Below are 23,279 nucleotides of genomic sequence, written 5' to 3' on the forward strand. Positions count from 1 at the left end.
GGAGAAGGATCGGTTAGAAAATGAACAAACTAAAATCAATCAACAAAGGCATGAAGCGAGTGCTGCCATGAAGGCTTATGATGTGGAACTGAAAAATCTAGAAAATATGAGGAATGAACTAGAAAACAAGAGGGCTAAACTTGATGAAAAGCTCCATGACGCTACAAAAATGGAGGAGAAACTACATGAGATGAACAATGAACTAAACAAAGAAAAAGAGCAAGTGGAAGAAATGAAGCAGATGGTCAGCATAGAGAGACATTTGATTGAACAAGAGAATGCTGAGCTTCAGAAGAAGTCAGAGATCACTGACAGACTCATTCAGGAAGCAAACAATGAGAGGGACAGATTAACAGACCTCAGTCTAAAACTTCAAACACAAAGAGAAGATATAGAGAATATCATCACAGAAATAGAGACCAAGAAGAAAGACCTCAATATAATCAGTGCAGAACTTCAAGATGAAAAGATACGACTGAAAAATGACAGGGATGTTTATGAAAGGGAAATGACACATCTGCAGCTTAAGAGGGAAGTGTTAGTGAGAGATAAAGAGGACCTGGAAAGAAAAGCCTTACAGCAGAAAGAAGATATTCAAAATCACAAAGAGACTCTAGAGCAAATGAAAGTGGACATTCTGAAGGAAAGAGATGATGTTGACAAAGAGAAGAAAAATGTACATTCAGAAAAACAGAAACTGGACACACTTCGAGAAGAACTGCAAAGAAAGGAAAATGAGCTTGTAAACAGAGTAGAAACTTTCATGGAAGAACAGCAGCAGTTAAAACAGACTCAAGATGAAATGTATAAAATAAAGAAGGAGATCCAATGTAATCTGGAACGAAAGGAGGCCGAAATTCAAGAGGAGAGACAGCGATTAATGGAAGTTGTTGAAACAATTACAGGAGAACGCAATGAATATAGAATGCTGACTGAAGAAGTACAGAAAGAAAAAGAGCAGCTTGAAATCAGCAAAAAGTTGATGGATCAAGAGAAGGCTGAACTTGAAAGCATGAAAAATGATCTGGAGAAACAATTACAAAATCTAAGACATGAGAAACTGAATGTACAAGATGAGAAGAATGCACTAGAACAGATAAGAGCAGAATCCAAAGAGATGCTAAATGTTATCAAGAAGGAAAGAAAGGATCAAGAGAAATGCTGGCTGGAAATTGAGGGTGAAAAGCAAAGGGTAGAGGAAGAAATCAGACAATTAGAGAGACAAAGGGAAGAAACTGACAAACTTCACAGTGAGTTGCAAATAATTAGAGATGACATTAAAAGTAAGAAAGACGAGATTGGAAAAGAAATGGAAGAATTATTGCAAATGAGGGTTGACCTGGAGAGAACAAAAGTAGAAATTGAAAAGGATAATCAGCGACTTCGAGATGATAAATTTAATCTTGAAAAGGCAAAAGGTGAGATAAAGATACAGACAGATAAAATTATAATAATAGACACCAACCTAAAGAAGAAAGAAAGAGAAATTAAAATCCAACTTGATAAAGACAGAGAAGAAATTAAATGTTTGTCTGAAGAGACTGAAATGAAAATGAGGGACCTTGATAAGACGATAAAAGAGATGGAGAGACAAACGCAAGAAATTGAGAAAACAAAAGTGATCCTTGAAAAGGAAAAGACAGAAATTGACAAAGAAAAGAAAGACTTGGAAAAACAAATAATGGACCAGACTGAGCAGATACAAAAGGACAGATTGGCCCTTGAGGAGATGAAGGAAGAACTTATTCGTGAAAAACAAGAAACAGAGGAAGAGAGGAATAACTTGATGACTTTAAGAAACAAACTAGAAGTTTTAAGAGCAGCTATACAGAACAAGCAAAATGAAAATGAAATGTTGAAGAAGAAACTTATTTTGGAAAAATCAAACATAGAGGAACGGCAGATCGAGGTACTAAACCAGCAGCGACAAAATGATCAAACCAGTGAGGAAAACAAAAAAGAGAGAGAAGATCTGGAAAAACAGAGATTTGAAACTGAACAGCAAAAACAGATGCTGGAGCTTAACATCATAAAAATGAATGAAGAGAAGCAAATACTTCAGAAGGCCAAAGAAGAAATGGAAAACATAAAATACATGACCAACAAAGAAAGAGACAAGGTTGAACAAATGCAAGGTGAAATACATCATCAGATTCAGTCAATTGAACTACAAAAGCAACTCATGCAAGACAAGCAGAATGCTCTTGATAAAAAAGAGCTAAACTTACAGAGGAAAGAAAAGGAAGTAGAGAAGAGAAACATAGAATTAGATGGAATCACTGCTCGGCTTCACACTGAACAGGAACATTTAGATAATGTTCTTGAGGAAACCAATAAGAGACAACGTGCCCTTCAAGAGATGCAGGTTGATATAGAACAGCAAAAACAAGAAAATAATAAGGACTTTGAATTGCTTAAGAAGATACGGCATGAAATAGACAACGAAAATATAGAAATGAAGCAGAAGAAAGATGATCTGCAGATCTGGATTAAACAACAGAAAGATAAGGTTCAAGTCCATTTAGAAGAGCTAGAGAAAGAAAGAGAACAAACTGAAAAAAATAAAGCTGATATAAATAGGGTAAACGATGAAATAGAATCAATGAGACAAAGAGTGATGACTCAAAAGACTGAGCTGGAGCAGAGAGAGAAATATATAACTGAGCAGCAGCAAATACTGGATCAAAGTGTAAGAGAGATAACGGAAAAAAGAAGAGAAATGGATAAGTTGAGGATTGAGCTAGAAGGTCAGCGACAAAGAATACACGAGGACATGGAAACTACTGCAAAGCAGGAAAAAGAACTTGCACAACTGAGAGATCAAATACAAAGAGAAAAACAAGACATTAGTGAAAACAGGAACATGACTAACAAGTTAATGGAAGATCTGGAAATCACGAAAGTCAAGCTGGTGGAAAAACAAAAAGTGATCCAAACTGAAGCAGAAAAACTCCAAGAGGAAAGAAAACTGGTTGACCAGACAAAATCTGAGGTGCAGAATGATGCTGAAAATCTGAAAAGCATCTTAGAAGAGATCAAAAGGGAGCAAGGAAATATGGAGATAAGGGAGTCCCAGCTTAAACAAATGATGGAGCAATGTGCCAATACCATGGAAGAAAATAAGAGGAAGAAGAGTGAACTAGAAAAGATTATTGATGACATAGAAGAGCAAAATCAACTGATTAAGACTGAGAAAGACCACCTGGACAAAGAGAGAAATAACACTGAAAAGGAAAAAGAAGATTTGCAAAGACGAGCTGATAACCTGGAGATGCACATGACAGAACAAAAAGAAAAAGAAGAGATGAGTAAAAGATCAATGGATGATGAGAAAAAGCTTCTTGAGGAAATGGCTAGCGAAATTATGAGACAGAGAGATGAAATAGAGAAAGAAAAGGAGGACATGATGAAGAAGTGGAATGAGCTGAATGTTCTCCAGAAGACATTACAAAAACAAAGAGGCAAAATGGAAGAAATCAAATTTGAGTTACAGACTGAAAAGGCTGAAATTAATAAACAGCAGCAAAGACTGGAGGAGAGTATAAGAGCTATGAACGAGGATAAGAGAGATCTGGAGAACATGAGGAATGAATCTGAAGAATATAGACAACAAATGGAAGAAGAGATAAGAGTAAAACTAAAGATGGAGAGAGAGCAACTTGATCAGATGAAGAGTGATCTGGACAGACAGAAAACTGAAATAGATCATGGGCAGAAGAAAATAGATGATGACAGAAATATGATTGAACAGGGAAGAAATGACCTGGAGAAGATGAGTTCTGAAATAATGTTACAAAGAAAGCAAATAGAAGAAGAGAGATCAGAACTTGATAACAAAATAAAACAGACTGATCAAGAAAAATGTGACATTGAGAAGAGCAAAGAAACTGCACAGAAGATATTGGATGAAGTAGAAGAACAGAGAAATTATATTAAACTCCATGAAGAAAATCTTCAACTTGAGAGACAAAAGATCAATGATGTTCAGGCTCAAATAAAGAATAAACTGCAAAAAGAGAGTGAACAAATCAGATGCATGGAAAAGGAAATAAAGAAGGAGAGAGAAACACTGAAAGAAATGGAAGCTCTTCTACAAAAGGAAAAGGAAGCACTTAAGAGTGCCACTGAAGAAACAAACCGACAAAAAGAAAATCTGGAAATGATGAGCACAAACATAAATGAACAAAAACAAGAGCTGAGAAAATACAGAGCGGTTCTAGAGCAAGATAAAGATGAAATAAACAATAAATGGATACAGTTACAGCAAAGAATTTATGAATTTGATACTCAAGTCAGACAGCAGAAGGAAAAGGATTTATTGAAACAGGAGGAGATGGAAGAAGAAAGAAAAAGTCTAGAACAGACCAAAGTCAAGATCCTGGAGCTGAAGACTAAAGCTGAGCAGAAACAACAAGACATAAGCCTAAAAATACAAGAGTTGAACACACTGCAAGAATATATTATGAAAGAAAAGGAGAAAGAAAAAGAAATAAGAGTAAAAGCAAAGATGGAGAGAGAAGAACTTGATCAGATAAAGGGGGAATTGGAAGGAGAGAAAACTGAAATGGACAATGACAGGAAGACTATTGAACAAGAAAGAGAAAACCTGGAGAAGATGCGGTCTGAAACAACAACACAAAGAGAACAAATGGAAGATACGAGAGAACCAATCAAATTAGAGAGATCAGCACTTGTCCAGAAAACACAAGAGATTGATCTAGAAAAGAATGAAAAGTACAAAGAAAAAGTTCTGAAACTATTGGACCAGGTGGATGAACAGAGAAATTATATTACACTCCAAAAAGAAGAACTAGACTCGCTGAAAGAACAGATTATTAAAGAAAAAGAAATTGGCATAAAATCAAAGATGGAAAGAGAGGAACTTGACCAGATAAAGAGTGACCTGGAAAGAGAGAAATCTGAAATTGATCATGAGCAGAAGAAAATGGATAAAGACAGAAAGGTGATTGAACAGGAAAGAAAAGACCTGCATAAGATGAGGTCTGACATAATGACAGAAAGAGAGCAAATGGAAGACATCAAACTTGAGAGATTGGCACTTGACCAGAAAATGCAAAAGATTGATCTAGAACAGAATGAAATTGAAAAGAACAAAGCAATAGTTCAGAAATCAATGGATAAAGTAGAAGAGCAGATCAATTATATTAATCTCCAGAAAGAAAAACTTGACCTTGAAAGACAAAAGATCAATGAGGAAAAATATGTTCTAGCTCAAAGTAAGACAGAACTGCAAAAAGAAAGTCAACAAATCAAATACATGGCAGAGGAAATAAAGAAGGAGAGAGAAACACTGAAGGAAATGGAAGCTCATCTACAAAAGGAAAAAGAAGACACTGAGAGTGTCACTGAAGAAACAAAGATACAGAAAGAGGATCTGGAAAAGATGAGCACAAACATAAATGAACAAAAACAAGAGTTGAGTAAATACAAAGAGCTTCTAGAGCAGGAGAGAGAAGAACTGAACAATAAATCGACACAGTTACAGGAGAAAATTGCTAAATTTGATACTCAAGCAAGGCAACAGAAGAAACAAGATTTCATGAAACAGAATGAGATGGAAGAAGAAAGAAAATGTCTAGAAGAGACCAAAGTCAAGATCCAGGAGCTGAAGACTAAAGCTGAGCAGGAGTATCAAGACATAAGCCTAAAAATACAAGAGTTGAACACACTGCAAGAACATATTACGAAAGAAAAAGAGAAAGAAGAAGAAATGAGAGTAAAATCAAAGATGGAGAGAGAAGAACTTGATCAGATAATAAGGGAACTGGAAGTAGAGAAAACTGAAATGGATGATGATAAGAAGATTATTGAGCAGGAAAGAAAAGACCTGCATAAGATGAGGTCTGACATAATGACAGAAAGAAAGCAAATGGAAGACATGAGAGAAGCAATCAAGCTAGAAAGATCAGCACTTGTCCAGAAAATACAAGATATTGATCTAGAAAAGAATGAAATTAAAAAGAACAAAGAAATAGTTCAGAAATTAATGGATAAAGTAGAAGAGCAGACAAGTTATATTAAATTCCAGAGAGAAGAACTTGAAGTTGAAAGACAAAAGATCAATGATGAAAAATATCTTCTAGCTCAAAGAAAGACAGAACTGCAAAAAGAAAGTGAACAAATCAAATACATGGAGGAGGAAATAAAGAAGGAGAGAGAAACACTGAGGGAAATTGAAGCTCATCTACAAAAGGAAAAGGAAGAAATTGAGAGCGTCACTGAAGAAACAAACAGACAGAAAGAGGATCTGGAAAAAAATAATACAGATATAATTGAACAAAAACAAGAGTTGAAGAACTGCAGATACCTTCTAGAAAAAGAAAGAGAAGAAATAAACCATAAATGGGCAGTATTACAACAGAGAATTAATGCATTTGATGCTCAAGACAACAAACAGAAGGAAGAATATCTAACAGAACAAAAGGAAATAGAAGAAGAAAGAAAATGTCTAGAAGAGACCAAAGTCAAGATTCTGGAGCTGAAAACTAAAGCTGAGCAAGAACAGCAATACATATGCCTAAAAATGGAAGAGTTTAACACACTGCAAGACCATATTATGAAAGAAAAACAGAAAGAAAAAGAAATGAAAGTAAAAGCAAAGATGGAGAGAGAAGAACTTGATCAGATAAAGAGTGAGCTGGAAAGAGAGAAAACTAAAATAGACCATGAGCAGAAGAAACTGAATGATGCCAGAAAGATCATTGAACAGGAAAGAAATGACCTGGAGAAGATGCAGACTGAAATAATGTTACAAAGAAAGCAAATAGAAGAAGAGAGATCAGAACTTGACAACAAAACAAAAGAGACTGATCTAGAAAAATCTAATATTGGGAAAAGCAAAGAAATTGTACAGAAATTATTGGATGACGTGGAAGAACAGAGAAATTATATTAAACTTCATGAAGAAGAATTTGAACTTGAGAGACAAAAGATTAATGATGAAAAATTTCTTCTGGCTCAAAGAAAGACAGAACTGCAAAAAGAAAGTGAACAAATCAAATACATGGCAGAGGAAATAAAGAAGGAGAGAGAAATACTGAAGGAAATGGAAGCTCATCTACAAAAGGAAAAAGAAGACATTGAGAGTGTCACTGAAGAAACAAAGAGACAGAAAGAGGATCTGGAAAAGATGAGCACAAACATAAATGAACAAAAACAAGAGTTGAGTAAATACAAAGAGCTTCTAGAGCAGGAGAGAGAAGAACTGAACAATAAATCGACACAGTTACAGGAGAAAATTGCTGAATTTGATACTCAAGCCAGGCAACAGAAGGAACAAGATTTCATGAAACAGAAAGAGATGGAAGAAGAAAGAAAAAGTCTAGAAGAGACCAAAGTCAAGATCCAGGAGCTGAAGACTAAAGCTGAGCAGGAGTATCAAGACATAAGCCTAAAAATACAAGAGTTGAACACACTGCAAGAACATATTACGAAAGAGAAAGAAGAAATGAGAGTAAAAGCAAAGATGGAGAGAGACGAACTTGATCAGATAATAAGGGAACTGGAAGTAGAGAAAACTGAAATGGATTATGATAAGAAGATTATTGAGCAGGAAAGAAAAGACCTGCATAAGATGAGGTCTGACATAATGACAGAAATAAAACAAATGGAAGACATGAGAGAAGCAATCAAGCTAGAAAGATCAGCACTTGTCCAGAAAATACAAGAGATTGATCTAGAAAAGAATGAAATTGAAAAGAACAAAGAAATAGTTCAGAAATTAATGGATAAAGTAGAAGAGCAGACAAGTTATATTAAATTCCAGAGAGAAGAACTTGAAGTTGAAAGACAAAAGATCAATGATGAAAAATATCTTCTAGCTCAAAGTAAGACAGAACTGCAAAAAGAAAGTCAACAAATCAAATACATGGAGGAGGAAATAAAGAAGGAGAGAGAAACACTGACGGAAATTGAAGCTCATCTACAAAAGGAAAAGGAAGAAATTGAGAGTGTCACTGAAGAAACAAACAGACAGAAAGAGGATCTGGAAAAAAATTATACAGATATAATTGAACAAAAACAAGAGTTGAAGAACTGCAGAGAGCTTCTAGAGCAGCAAAGAGAAGAAATGAACAATAAATGGACACAGTTACAGCAGAAAATTGATGAGTTTGATGCTCAAGTTAGGCAACAGAAGGAAGAAGATGTCATGAAACAGAATGAGATGGAAGAAGAAAGAAAATGTCTAGAAGAGACCAAAGTCAAGATTCTGGAGCTGAAAACTAAAGCTGAGCAAGAACAGCAATACATAAGCCTAAAAATGGAAGAGTTTAACACACTGCAAGACCATATTATGAAAGAAAAACAGAAAGAAAAAGAAATGAAAGTAAAAGCAAAGATGGAGAGAGAAGAACTTGATCAGATAAAGAGTGAGCTTGAAAGAGAGAAAACTAAAATAGATCATGAGCAGAAGAAACTGAATGATGCCAGAAAGATCACTGAACAGGAAAGAAATGACCTGGAGAAGATGCAGACTGAAATAATGTTACAAAGAAAGCAAATAGAAGAAGAGAGATCAGAACTTGACAACAAAAGAAAAGAGACTGATCTAGAAAAATCTAATATTGGGAAAAGCAAAGAAATTGTACAGAAATTATTGGATGACGTGGAAGAACAGAGAAATTATATTAAACTTCATGAAGAAGAATTTGAACTTGAGAGACAAAAGATCAATGATGAAAAATATCTTCTGGCTCAAAGAAAGACAGAACTGCAAAAAGAAAGTGAACAAATCAAATACATGGCAGAGGAAATAAAAAAGGAGAGAGAAACACTGAAGGAAATGGAAGCTCATCTACAAAAGGAAAAAGAAGACATTGAGAGTGTCACTGAAGAAACAAAGAGACAGAAAGAGGATCTGAAAAAGATGAGCACAAACATAAATGAACAAAAACAAGAGTTGAGTAAATACAAAGAGCTTATAGAGCAGGAGAGAGAAGAACTGAACAATAAATCGACACAGTTACAGGAGAAAATTGCTGAATTTGATACTCAAGCCAGGCAACAGAAGGAACAAGATTTCATGAAACAGAAAGAGATGGAAGAAGAAAGAAAAAGTCTAGAAGAGACCAAAGTCAAGATCCAGGAGCTGAAGACTAAAGCAGAGCAGGAGTATCAAGACATAAGCCTAAAAATACAAGAGTTGAACACACTGCAAGAACATATTACGAAAGAAAAAGAGAAAGAAGAAATGAGAGTAAAAGCAAAGATGGAGAGAGACGAACTTGATCAGATAATAAGGGAACTGGAAGTAGAGAAAACTGAAATGGATCATGATAAGAAGATTATTGAGCAGGAAAGAAAAGACCTGCATAAGATGAGGTCTGACATAATGACAGAAAGAAAACAAATGGAAGACATGAGAGAAGCAATCAAGCTAGAAAGATCAGCACTTGTCCAGAAAATACAAGAGATTGATCTAGAAAAGAATGAAATTGAAAAGAACAAAGAAATAGTTCAGAAATTAATGAATAAAGTAGAAGAGCAGACAAGTTATACTAAATTCCAGAGAGAAGAACTTGAAGTTGAAAGACAAAAGATAAATGATGAAAAATATCTTCTAGCTCAAAGTAAGACAGAACTGCAAAAAGAAAGTGAACAAATCAAATACATGGAGGAGGAAATAAAGAAGGATAGAGAAACACTGACGGAAATTGAAGCTCATCTACAAAAGGAAAAGGAAGAAATTGAGAGTGTCACTGAAGAAGCAAACAGACAGAAAGAGGATCTGGAAAAAAATAATACAGATATAATTGAACAAAAACAAGAGATGAAGAACTGCAGAGACCTTCTAGAAAAAGAAACAGAAGAAATAAACCATAAATGGGCAGTATTACAACAGAGAATTAATGCATTTGATGCTCGAGACAACAAACAGAAGGAAGAATATCTAACAGAACAAAAGGAAATAGAAGAAGAAAGAAAATGTCTAGAAGAGACCAAAGTCAAGATTCTGGAGCTGAAAACTAAAGCTGAGCAAGAACAGCAATACATAAGCATAAAAATGCAAGAGTTGAACACACTGAAAGAACATATTTTGAAAGAAAAAAAGAAAGAAGAAGAAATGAGAGTAAAAGAAAATATGGAGAGAGAAGAACTTGATCAGATAAAGAGTGAGCTGGAAAGAGAGAAAACTAAAATAGATCATGAGCAGAAGAAACTGAATGATGCCAGAAAGATCATTGAACAGGAAAGAAATGACCTGGAGAAGATGCAGACTGAAATAATGTTACAAAGAAAACAAATAGAAGAAGAGAGATCAGAACTTGACAACAAAACAAAAGAGACTGATCTAGAAAAATCTGATATTGGGAAAAGCAAAGAAATTGTACAGAAATTATTGGATGACGTGGAAGAACAGAGAAATTATATTAAACTTCATGAAGAAGAATTTGAACTTGAGAGACAAAAGATCAATGATGAAAAATATCTTCTGGCTCAAAGAAAGACAGAACTGCAAAAAGAAAGTGAACAAATAAGATATATGGAAGAGGAAATTAATAAGGAGAGAGAAACACTGAAAGAAAAGGAAGCTCATCTACAAAAGGAAAAGGAAGAAATTGAGAGTGTCACTGAAGAAACAAACAGAGAGAAAGAGGATCTGGAAAAGATGAGCACATACATAAATGAACAAAAACAAGAGTTGAGTAAATACAGAGAGCTTCTAGAGCAGCAGAGAGAAGAAATGAACAATAAATGGACACAGTTACAGCAGAAAATTGATGAGTTTGATGCTCAAGTCAGGCAACAGAAGGATGAAGATTTCATGAAACAGAATGAGATGGAAGAAGAAAGAAAAAATCTAGAACAGACCAAAGTCAAGATCCAGGAGCTGAAGACTAAAGCTGAGCAGGAGCATCAAGACATTAGCCTAAAAATGCAAGGGTTGAACACACTGCAAGAACATATTATGAAAGAAAAAGAGAAAGAAGAAGAAATGAGAGTAAAAGCAAAGATGGAGAGAGAAGAACTTGATCATATAAAGAGGGAATTGGAAGGAGAGAAAACTGAAATGGACAATGACAGGAAGATGATTGAACAGGAAATAAAAGACCTGAAAATAATGAGGTCTGACATAATGACAGAAAGAAATCAAATGGAAGACATGAGAGAAGCAATCAAATTAGCGAGATCAGAAATTGTCCAGAAAATGCAAGAGATTGATCTAGAAAAGGATGAAATTGAAAAGACCAAAGAAAAAGTTAAGAAATCAATGGATAAAGCAGAAGAGCAGAGAAATTATATTAAACTCCAGAAAGAAGAACTTGACCTTGAAAGACAAAAGATCAATAATGAAAAATATCTTCTAGCTCAAAGTAAGACAAAACTGCAAAAAGAAAGTGAACAAATCAAATGCACGGAGGAGGAAATAAAGAAGGAGAGAGGAACACTGACGGAAATTAAAGCTCATCTACAAAAGGAAAAGGAAGAAATTGAGAGTGTCACTGAAGAAACAAACAGACAGAAAGAGGATCTGGAAAAAAATAATACAGATATAATTGAACAAAAACAAGAGTTGAAGAACTACAGAGACCTTCTAGAACAAGAAAGAGAAGAAATAAACCATAAGTGGGCAGTATTACAACAGAGAATTGATGCATTTGATGCTCAAGACAACAAACAGAAGGAAGAATATCTAACAAAACAAAAGGAAATAGAAGAAGAAATAAAAGGTATAGAAGAGACCAAAGTAAAGATTCTGGAGCTGAAAACTAAAGCTGTGCAAGAACATCAAGACATAAGCATAAAAATGCAAGAGTTGAACACACTGAAAGAACATATTTTGAAAGAAAAAAAGAAAGAAGAAGAAATGAGAGTAAAAGAAAATATGGAGAGAGAAGAACTTGATCAGATAAAGAGTGAGCTGGAAAGAGAGAAAACTAAAATAGATCATGAGCAGAAGAAACTGAATGATGCCAGAAAGATCATTGAACAGGAAAGAAATGACCTGGAGAAGATGCAGACTGAAATAATGTTACAAAGAAAACAAATAGAAGAAGAGAGATCAGAACTTGACAACAAAACAAAAGAGACTGATCTAGAAAAATCTAATATTGGGAAAAGCAAAGAAATTGTACAGAAATTATTGGATGACGTGGAAGAACAGAGAAATTATATTAAACTTCATGAAGAAGAATTTGAACTTGAGAGACAAAAGATCAATGATGAAAAATATCTTCTGGCTCAAAGAAAGACAGAACTGCAAAAAGAAAGTGAACAAATAAGATATATGGAAGAGGAAATTAATAAGGAGAGAGAAACACTGAAAGAAAAGGAAGCTCATCTACAAAAGGAAAAGGAAGAAATTGAGAGTGTCACTGAAGAAACAAACAGAGAGAAAGAGGATCTGGAAAAGATGAGCACATACATAAATGAACAAAAACAAGAGTTGAGTAAATACAGAGAGCTTCTAGAGCAGCAGAGAGAAGAAATGAACAATAAATGGACACAGTTACAGCAGAAAATTGATGAGTTTGATGCTCAAGTCAGGCAACAGAAGGATGAAGATTTCATGAAACAGAATGAGATGGAAGAAGAAAGAACAAATCTAGAACAGACCAAAGTCAAGATCCAGGAGCTGAAGACTAAAGCTGAGCAGGAGCATCAAGACATTAGCCTAAAAATGCAAGGGTTGAACACACTGCAAGAACATATTATGAAAGAAAAAGAGAAAGAAGAAGAAATGAGAGTAAAAGCAAAGATGGAGAGAGAAGAACTTGATCATATAAAGAGGGAATTGGAAGGAGAGAAAACTGAAATGGACAATGACAGGAAGATGATTGAACAGGAAATAAAAGACCTGAAAATAATGAGGTCTGACATAATGACAGAAAGAAATCAAATGGAAGACATGAGAGAAGCAATCAAATTAGCGAGATCAGAAATTGTCCAGAAAATGCAAGAGATTGATCTAGAAAAGGATGAAATTGAAAAGACCAAAGAAAAAGTTAAGAAATCAATGGATAAAGCAGAAGAGCAGAGAAATTATATTAAACTCCAGAAAGAAGAACTTGACCTTGAAAGACAAAAGATCAATAATGAAAAATATCTTCTAGCTCAAAGTAAGACAAAACTGCAAAAAGAAAGTGAACAAATCAAATGCACGGAGGAGGAAATAAAGAAGGAGAGAGGAACACTGACGGAAATTAAAGCTCATCTACAAAAGGAAAAGGAAGAAATTGAGAGTGTCACTGAAGAAACAAACAGACAGAAAGAGGATCTGGAAAACAATAATACAGATATAATTGAACAAAAACAAGAGTTGAAGAACTACAGAGACCTTCTAGAACAAGAAAGAGAAGAAATAAACCATAAGTGGGCAGTATTACAACAGAGAATTGATGCATTTGATGCTCAAGACAACAAACAGAAGGAAGAATATCTAACAAAACAAAAGGAAATAGAAGAAGAAATAAAAGGTATAGAAGAGACCAAAGTAAAGATTCTGGAGCTGAAAACTAAAGCTGAGCAAGAACATCAAGACATAAGCATAAAAATGCAAGAGTTGAACACACTGAAAGAACATATTTTGAAAGAAAAAAAGAAAGAAGAAGAAATGAGAGTAAAAGAAAATATGGAGAGAGAAGAACTTGATCAGATAAAGAGTGAGCTGGAAAGAGAGAAAACTAAAATAGATCATGAGCAGAAGAAACTGAATGATGCCAGAAAGATCATTGAACAGGAAAGAAATGACCTGGAGAAGATGCAGACTGAAATAATGTTACAAAGAAAACAAATAGAAGAAGAGAGATCAGAACTTGACAACAAAACAAAAGAGACTGATCTAGAAAAATCTAATATTGGGAAAAGCAAAGAAATTGTACAGAAATTATTGGATGACGTGGAAGAACAGAGAAATTATATTAAACTTCATGAAGAAGAATTTGAACTTGAGAGACAAAAGATCAATGATGAAAAATATCTTCTGGCTCAAAGAAAGACAGAACTGCAAAAAGAAAGTGAACAAATAAGATATATGGAAGAGGAAATTAATAAGGAGAGAGAAACACTGAAAGAAAAGGAAGCTCATCTACAAAAGGAAAAGGAAGAAATTGAGAGTGTCACTGAAGAAACAAACAGAGAGAAAGAGGATCTGGAAAAGATGAGCACATACATAAATGAACAAAAACAAGAGTTGAGTAAATACAGAGAGCTTCTAGAGCAGCAGAGAGAAGAAATGAACAATAAATGGACACAGTTACAGCAGAAAATTGATGAGTTTGATGCTCAAGTCAGGCAACAGAAGGATGAAGATTTCATGAAACAGAATGAGATGGAAGAAGAAAGAACAAATCTAGAACAGACCAAAGTCAAGATCCAGGAGCTGAAGACTAAAGCTGAGCAGGAGCATCAAGACATTAGCCTAAAAATGCAAGGGTTGAACACACTGCAAGAACATATTATGAAAGAAAAAGAGAAAGAAGAAGAAATGAGAGTAAAAGCAAAGATGGAGAGAGAAGAACTTGATCATATAAAGAGGGAATTGGAAGGAGAGAAAACTGAAATGGACAATGACAGGAAGATGATTGAACAGGAAATAAAAGACCTGAAAATAATGAGGTCTGACATAATGACAGAAAGAAATCAAATGGAAGACATGAGAGAAGCAATCAAATTAGCGAGATCAGAAATTGTCCAGAAAATGCAAGAGATTGATCTAGAAAAGGATGAAATTGAAAAGACCAAAGAAAAAGTTAAGAAATCAATGGATAAAGCAGAAGAGCAGAGAAATTATATTAAACTCCAGAAAGAAGAACTTGACCTTGAAAGACAAAAGATCAATAATGAAAAATATCTTCTAGCTCAAAGTAAGACAAAACTGCAAAAAGAAAGTGAACAAATCAAATGCACGGAGGAGGAAATAAAGAAGGAGAGAGGAACACTGACGGAAATTAAAGCTCATCTACAAAAGGAAAAGGAAGAAATTGAGAGTGTCACTGAAGAAACAAACAGACAGAAAGAGGATCTGGAAAAAAATAATAAAGATATAATTGAACAAAAACAAGAGTTGAAGAACTACAGAGACCTTCTAGAACAAGAAAGAGAAGAAATAAACCATAAGTGGGCAGTATTACAACAGAGAATTGATGCATTTGATGCTCAAGACAACAAACAGAAGGAAGAATATCTAACAAAACAAAAGGAAATAGAAGAAGAAATAAAAGGTATAGAAGAGACCAAAGTAAAGATTCTGGAGCTGAAAACTAAAGCTGAGCAAGAACATCAAGACATAAGCATAAAAATGCAAGAGTTGAACACACTGAAAGAACATATTTTGAAAGAAAAAAAGAAAGAAGAAGAAATGAGAGAAAAAGAAAATATGGAGAGAGAAGAACTTGATCAGATAAAGATTGAACTGGAAAGAGAGAAATCTAAAATAGATCATGAGCAGAAGAAACTGAATGATGCCAGAAAGATCATTGAACAGGAAAGAAATGATCTGGAGCAGATGTGGTCTGAAATAATTTTGCAAAGAAACCAAATAGAAGAAGAGAGATCAGAACTTGACAACAAAATAAAACAGACTGATCTAGAAAAATCTAATATTGAGAAAAGCAAAGAAATTGTACAGAAATTATTGGATGAGGTGGAAGAACACAGAAATTATATTAAACTTCATGGAGAAGAACTTGAACTTGAGAGACAAAAGATCAATGATGAAAAAGATTTTCTGGCTCAAATAAAGACTGAACTACAAAAAGAAAGTGAAAGAATAAGATACACAGAAGAGGAAATTAATAAGGAGAGAGATACACTGAAAGAAAAGGAAGCTCATCTACAAAAGGAAAAGGAAGAAATTGAGAGTGTCACTGAAGAAACAAATAGAAGAAAAGAAGATCTGGAAAGGATGAACACAGACATAAATAAACAAAAACAAGAGTTGAAGAACTGCAGAGACCTTATAGAAAAAGAAAGAGAACAAATAGATCATAAATGGACAGAATTACAACAGAGAATTGATGAATATGAGCAGTCAAAGACAGAGTCTATGAGGAATGTTCTGGAGGACACCAGAAGCAAAGACGAAAAAACTGAAATGGAAGAAAAAATTAAACAGGCTAACAAGGAATATGAAAGTGTCATAGAAGAAACAAACAGGAGAAAGGATGAATTAAAGAAAATCATGTTTGATATATCACAACAAAATCAAAAGTCTGAGACAGAGAAAGACCTTCTGGAGAAAGATAGAAATAACATTGAAAAGGAAAAAGAAGATTTGCAAAGACAAGATGATGACCTGGAGATGCACATGACAGAACAAAAAGAAAAAGAAGAGATGAGCACAAGATCAATGGATGAAGAGAAGAAGCTTCTTGAGCAGAAAGCTGATGAAATCCTGAGACAGAGGGATGAATTAGAGAAAGAAAAAGACAACATGATGAAGAAGTGGAATGAGCTGGATATTCTCCAGGAGAATTTACAAAAACAAAGAGAAGAAATTGAAGAAATCAAATATGAGTTACAGACTGAAAAGGCTGAAATTAATCAACAGCAGCAAAGACTGGAAGAGAGTCTAAGATCTGTGAATGAGGAGAGAAGAGATCTGGAGATCATGAGGAATGAATATGAAAAATACAGACAACAAATGGATGAGGAGATAAGAGTAAAATCAAAAATGGAGAGAGAGGAACTTGATCAACTGATGGTCAAGGTATTGATAGAACAAAAAGAAACTGAAATGGACTCAAGCCAAGAAGACACTACACTGACAACAGAGTATAAAGATATACCTGATCCATCCATGATAGTAAAGTTGGAGTTCAATAAAGATGAAGCTGATGGCCTTACTGAAATATTGATGATTGAGAAGAAGGAACTAGAAAAGACAAGACTTGTTTTACAGAAAGACCAGAAAGAGATTGAGGCAATGAGACAAGACAATGACAGAGAGAAGAATAATCTGGAGAAATATAAAGCTGCTCTTGAAAAACAATTTGAAGAGATGGAGATCTGCAGACAGAACATGGAAAGTGAAAGATATGAGTTAGAAATGACTCAAGATAAAATTAAGATGGACATGGAAAAAATTATAATGGCGATCAAGAGCAAACAGGAGAAAATAGAAATCATGGAAATTCAACTTCAAGAAAAGAAGATAGAAATGGAAACCATTTCTGTTGAGATGAAACAGAGACAAGAGGAGTTGGACTTCATAAATACAGAGATTAAAAGAAAGAGACAAGAGATGGTGGACACCAAAGAAATGGACGAACATGAGTTAACTGACATACTTCCAGAGAGAGAGTTTATAAAAAGACACCTGGAGGAAATACAGGACCAAAAGGAGGCATTACGGAAGGAGAGGGATGAAGTTGAAAAAACACTCACTGGGCTGCAGAAGGATCAAATTGAAATGGAGATGCGTCAGGCAATGCTGAACTCAGAACGAAATGAACTGAATAGAATGAGAGTTGAGCTGGAGACACAAAAAGAGGAGTTTAGGCTTATGCAACAAAACATAGACACTGAAAGAGACAAGCTGGAATCAAGGCTAAAGAGAGCAGAGGATATAGAGAGACTTTTGGATGATGTACTGAAAGAAAAGGAAAGGGTAGAAGAAATGGCAGCTCAACTTTTCAAAGAACAGGAAGAGTTTAAAATTATTATGACTGAGGCAAATAAACAGATAAACAGGATTAAACAGATTAAGGAGGAAATTAATACAAAGCAAGAAGAAATGGAGCATATTGAAGAACTGAGACAAAAAGAGTTTCATCTACGGAGAGCAGAATTTGAAAAAATGAAAACTGAAATTGATAATGAAAGAGAAGAAATTCAGAAAATACAACAGGAATGTGAGAGAGAGAAACATGAACTGGAGCAAATGAAAACAGATTTGCAGAAAGAAGAACCACAGAAAACTAGATTACAGGATATGGTCAATGAACTGAATATTAAGCTTGAGGAATTAGAAAATCTACAGAGATCCAAAACAGAGGAGAGAGAGGCAGAGAAGAAAAATCTGGAGAAAGTGAAGGATGAGATGGCCAAAGAACGTGAAAAAATTAAAAAGGAAAATGAATATTTAAGAATGAGAAGAGACGAGCTGCTGCACATGAAAGACAAAATTCAAAAGCAGACAAAAGACCTAGAAGAAATTATGAATAAAGTGACAATGGAGAAAAGTGAGCTAGAACAAGAGAGGTGTGAAATATACAAACAAAAACAACAACTGGGGGACATTGGGAAAGCTGAAGAAATAAAGTGGGTTGAGACACAGGTAGCCACTGACAGGTCCAGACAAGATGATGAGGACATGCAAATCTTAAAAACTGAGAGAAAAACAATAGCACATCTGAAAGACCAATTACTGAAAGAGAAAGAGGATGTTGAAACCACCAAAGAGAGAATTAATAGAGAGATGGAACATATTGAAAAGACGCAAACTCAATTAAATGACCAAAAAGAAGAGATCAAGCTTGAAAAACTCAAATTAGAAGACATAAGGACTGAGATTCAAGACAAGAAAAACGCTCTAGAGAAAATTATGCAGGACTTACAAAAAGAGAGGGAAAATCTGAATGCTTCAGTTATTCAACATCAAAAAGAAAGAGAGGATATGGATAAACTAGCAGAAGAAAACAAAAGAAAAGAGAAGCACACTGAAGTTGAGATACAAAGACAGTTAGAGGACATAGAAAATGTCAAGGTGAGGTTGGCAAAAGAGAGGAATCAAATTGAACAGATGAATGCAGAAATACAGACTAAACATGAAGAACTAGAGAAAATAATCAGACAACATCAAGAGGAGATTGAAATAAAAGAGAATGACATGCAAAGAGAAAGAAAGGCTTTGGAGAAAATGAATGCTGAGCTAGAAAGGAAAACCACTGAAATGGAAAATAAGAGAGAGAAAGTAACTCTCTGGGAAGCAGATATACAGAAACAGAAAACCAAAGTAGAAGAGCTAAGGAACATCTTCGAAAGAGAGAAAAATGAACTTGACAGAGAGAAAGCAGAAGTAAAACAAGAAAAACAAGAGATGGAAAACATTCTGAAAACCATCAAGAGCGAGTTGGAGGATCTAAAGCAATTGAGAAATAAATCTGAGGAAGAGAAGAAAGACATGCTGGACAGACTGTTAACAGAAAAACTTGAAATGGATCAATTAAAAACCGAGTTACAGTTGGAGAAGAAGAGCATTGAAGAGGAAAAGAAAATGCTGAAGCAGTTGATGAATGAAACTGAAAATAAAAGATCTCAATTAGACAGCAACATTGTGCAAATGAACAGGGACAAACTAAATATTCAAAAAGAAAAAGACTCGCTGGAGGAGATCAAGGCAGATTTGCAAAGAAAGTCTGAAAAACTTAATGAGGAAATCAGGAAAACAGAGCAAATCACCTCTCAAATCAGTAAAGACCAAGAGGACATTCCAAAGAGACTGGATGACATGAGAAGAAAAGAAGAAGAGCTCAGTACTATGCGTTCTGACATCGAAAGGCAGACAAAGCTTCTGCAATCAGATCTACTGCTACTTCAGACACAAAAAGAGAACTTAGAAAAGAGCAAATCAGAGAATGAGGCTCTAAGAGAAGATCTTGAAAAACAAAAAGAAAAGAATGACTTGACAATGCAAGAACTGCACAAAGAGAGGCTGGCCTTGGAGCAGAAGATTACTAATATAACACAGCTAAGAGACACAGTGGAAAGCACACAGAATGAAATAAGGTTTAAAGAACAGGATCTGGAAAACAAAGAAAGAGAACTTGACATGCAAAGAAAAGATGTAGATAACCTAAGAAACATTGTGATGGCTGAGAAAATGCAGCTGGAAGAGAAGCAAAATGTTATGAATCAACAGCAGCAGGAGGTTGATGACTTGATTCATGAAAACAGAAAAATGAGAAATGATTTAGAGAGCATGAAAAATCATCTGGAACAAGAGAGACAACAACCACAAGAAAACATCAAAACATTTGAAGATCAGAAGAATGTTTTTGATCAAATCAAAGTTGATGCAAAGCAACAGACCGATGAGCTTGAGAAAATCACAGCAGATACAAAGAGGGAAAAGGAACCTCTTGGAAAGGAAAGAGAGGAGACTGATGCTTTGAAGAAAGAAATCCAGAGTAAGAAAGTGGAACTGCAAAGCTTGAATTTTGAGATCGAAAGGTCCAAGCAAGAAATGGCAGAAAACAGAGATCAGTTTGAAAAAGAGATGGAAAATTTAAATCAGAAAAGAGCAGATTTACTGACAGAAATTGATCAGCGAGCAAAGACCAAAATAAAGAAGAAAGACGTAAAAACAGCGGTGGAGAGTGAAACACAGATCCAAGCTGTTTTACAAATGGTCAGGGAGGACACTGAAAAAGAAAAGACAGATGCTGAATTGCAGGCTGATCTTCAGAAACAGAAGGATGAACTAGAAGAACTGAGGAACAAAATTGAGGTGGAAAAATATCAAATTGAAAATAAAAAGCACACATTAAATCAACAGCAGCAGGAATTAGAAGACATCATGGCGGTCATCAAACGAGAGAGAGATGTGCTTGAGAAAGAGAAGTCTGAACTTGATGAACACAGACATATCCTCAATAAAAATATGCAGACAAAACAAGAAGAGCTTGAAAAGCTTAATAATGAAATTCAAAAGGACAAAGAGGAGATTGAAAACACCAAAAAGATAACCAAGAGTGAAAAATATTGTATCGAAAAGGAGAGAGCTGATTTAAACAGACTGAAGGAAGAGGCTGAAGTCAGCAAACAAAGCGCACAACATGAGAGAACTTTGCTGCAACAAGATAAAGACATGATACAGAATGAAAAAGAGGACATGGAAGGCATTATAGAAGAAAAGACAAGAACAATGGAGCAACTGCAAGAGCAAATAAACAGACAATTATCTGAACTGGAGAAGTTAAACATGGAGATTCAAGTAAAGAGACAGGAAGCAGAAATGCATCAATTACCAGAAGAGATGAAAACAAAAGATCACTCAAAGAGGGATGCTGATGTCCTGAGAGAGGAAGTAGAAGAAAAGAAACAAAAAGCAGATGAACTTGAGATATCTCAAATGAAGACCACCTCATTAGATGCTGAAACACAAACATCTTTGGATGGCTTTAAGAAAACAGATGATAGCAGACAAAAGGAATTAGAAGATGAAACAACTGCAACAAAGAAAAAACAACGCATTGTGACAAAGTCAGAGGACATGCACGCATCTGAAGTGCAAGAAATAACAGACTCTTTAAACAAAGAAATTGAAGATTTGGAAAGAATGAAGACAATGATGAAAAAAGAGAGACATGAACTGGAACAAGCAAAAGCTGACATCCAAAGGCAGAAGGAAGACTTTGAGAGAAATATGAAGGAAGTCATGAAGGAGAAGTCAAGATATGAAGAAAAACTGCTACGACTTACACAAGACAAGGAGGATTTATCAAACAACCTTGATAAGAAAAATAAGGAAATAGAGAGCATCACAGAAACATTCATGAGAAAGTTGGGACAGCTGGAAAAGACTATAGCGTTACTGAAAGAAGAGAAGGAAAACACTGAAAATGAGTTGCTTCAACAAAAGCAGAATGAACAGCAGAGACTAAAAATTAAGGGAAGAACAGATAAAGTCACATACAAAAAAGCAATGGAACAAGTACAAGACACTAAAGAGGAGAAAAAGACAGACAGAGATAGCAGTCTGGAACTGACTGAGATTTATTGGGCCAAAACAGATGGAGAAACAGAAACACAAACCTCTAAAACTGACGCCCAAGGAGAAGTTCTTCAGCAAATGGATGGCACGACCCTAGAACGAGATGAGCTAAACATCATGAGAGCTGAACTACAGAGGCAACATGACGAAATGGAGAATAAAATGAAGATTGTACAAACTGGCCTTCTTGAGCTGGAGAAGGCAAAGGATCACCTGCATAAATTGAGAGATGAATGTAAAACCACTGAAGAAGAAAAGTCAGTGATCATGGAGAGTCTCGAGAGGAGGAGGAACAGCCTGGAGATGGTTCAAACCGAGGTACTGAGACTTACCATGGAGATTGAGCATCTCACACGAAGCTATGAATGCAAAAGAAGAGAACTGCAACAAATTGAGACTGACATACAAAGACAGACAAGGACTGTGAAGACTCAACACGAAACTAATATTCAGAGTGAACAAGAAGACCAAGAAGAAATAGCGACTACAAAATTCATTCAAGAACGTACAGAGGATGTTAAGCAGAAGAGAACTCAAGAGACACAAACTGAAGACCAGGAAAGAGATGCTCTACCACAGTATGAAGAGATAGATGCAATGAAAAGGAGAATACAGGAAATGAAAGATGAACTAAACAACAGATTACAAGACATACAGAGGAAGGAACTGGAAAGACTTGGAATGCAAAGAGAAAAAATCGAGTTGGCGCTACGGAAAGCTGAAATGGAAAGATATAATGAAGACCTCCAACGTGAGAGAGAAACTGACAGACTCAAGCTCATAGAAAAGGAAAAGGAAATACTTGTGTTAAGGGAGTGTATGCTGATTGAGATCAATCGACTGAAGAGTGAAGAAACAGAAACAAGTAGTCAGCGCTTGGAGATTATGGAGCGCCTCATTAGTGATGCAGCAGTAAGACTGGACAGATTCAGAAGGGTTACGGACAGAGCCGTGCAAACGCTGATGCTGGAAGCAGACGGAGAGCAATTTGGAGGAGCTCAAAGAGTGACGACTGAACAGATGGAAAGTGTCAGTGGAAGGATGGAGATTTCTATGGATTTCCTGAGTGAAGACAGGGAGGAAGGAGCGAGAGGAGAATCCCAAAGAGTGGGCGTAGTCGGGCCAACTTCACGGAGATTGCGGCTACTGCACTGGATCAGACGGTGCTGCTGTTGCTGCTGTCCCAGAAACACTGTGGAGGACACTGAGGACATTTTATAAACACAGGTCTTGTTCATTTAGATGTACATTTTCAAATGGAATTTGACAGAAACTGAGAAGCATGTCCTAACAAAACACAATCCATGCATTATCAGTATTTTTATATTTACGTAGCATTCTGTGGGAGAGAAACTCCCACAACATTTTAGTAATGTCTACAAAAAAAAAAAAAAAAACAGGAAATACTGGATACCATAACTATTTAGAAATATAATTACATATTATTTTCATAGTACCATATGTTTAATGTTTAGCACAGTTTATATAATCCAATAAATCAGTTTTGCATTTTCAAAACACAACGCAGATGCTTGCATAAGCCAGAATGAATTTTTCATTATTACATACAGTACTATGCAATTAACTCCTTTAATAACTC

At 35.2% G+C, this 23,279-nt stretch overlaps 1 protein-coding gene across 2 annotated transcripts in view; it reads left to right on the top strand.

Moving 5' to 3' along the window:
• Nucleotides 1-23,279, top strand: part of LOC306885396 (uncharacterized protein) — a 55,335-nt gene that overhangs the window by 31,285 nt on the left and 771 nt on the right. The window contains exon 5 of one of the 2 annotated variants that reach the window (XM_079441867.1): nucleotides 1-22,906. This exon is cut by the window's left edge and continues 25,265 nt beyond it. In XM_079441867.1, coding sequence (XP_079297993.1) covers nucleotides 1-22,900 — 22,900 coding nt within the window. In that variant the 3' untranslated portion in view covers nucleotides 22,901-22,906. Of the gene's footprint in view, nucleotides 23,203-23,279 lie in introns of those variants that run through there. The other variant, XM_079441866.1, reaches the window with a different exon arrangement.

Source organism: Barbus barbus (assembly GCF_936440315.1).
Source record: "Barbus barbus genome assembly, chromosome: 19".
NCBI classification, from domain to species: Eukaryota; Metazoa; Chordata; class Actinopteri; order Cypriniformes; family Cyprinidae; genus Barbus; species Barbus barbus.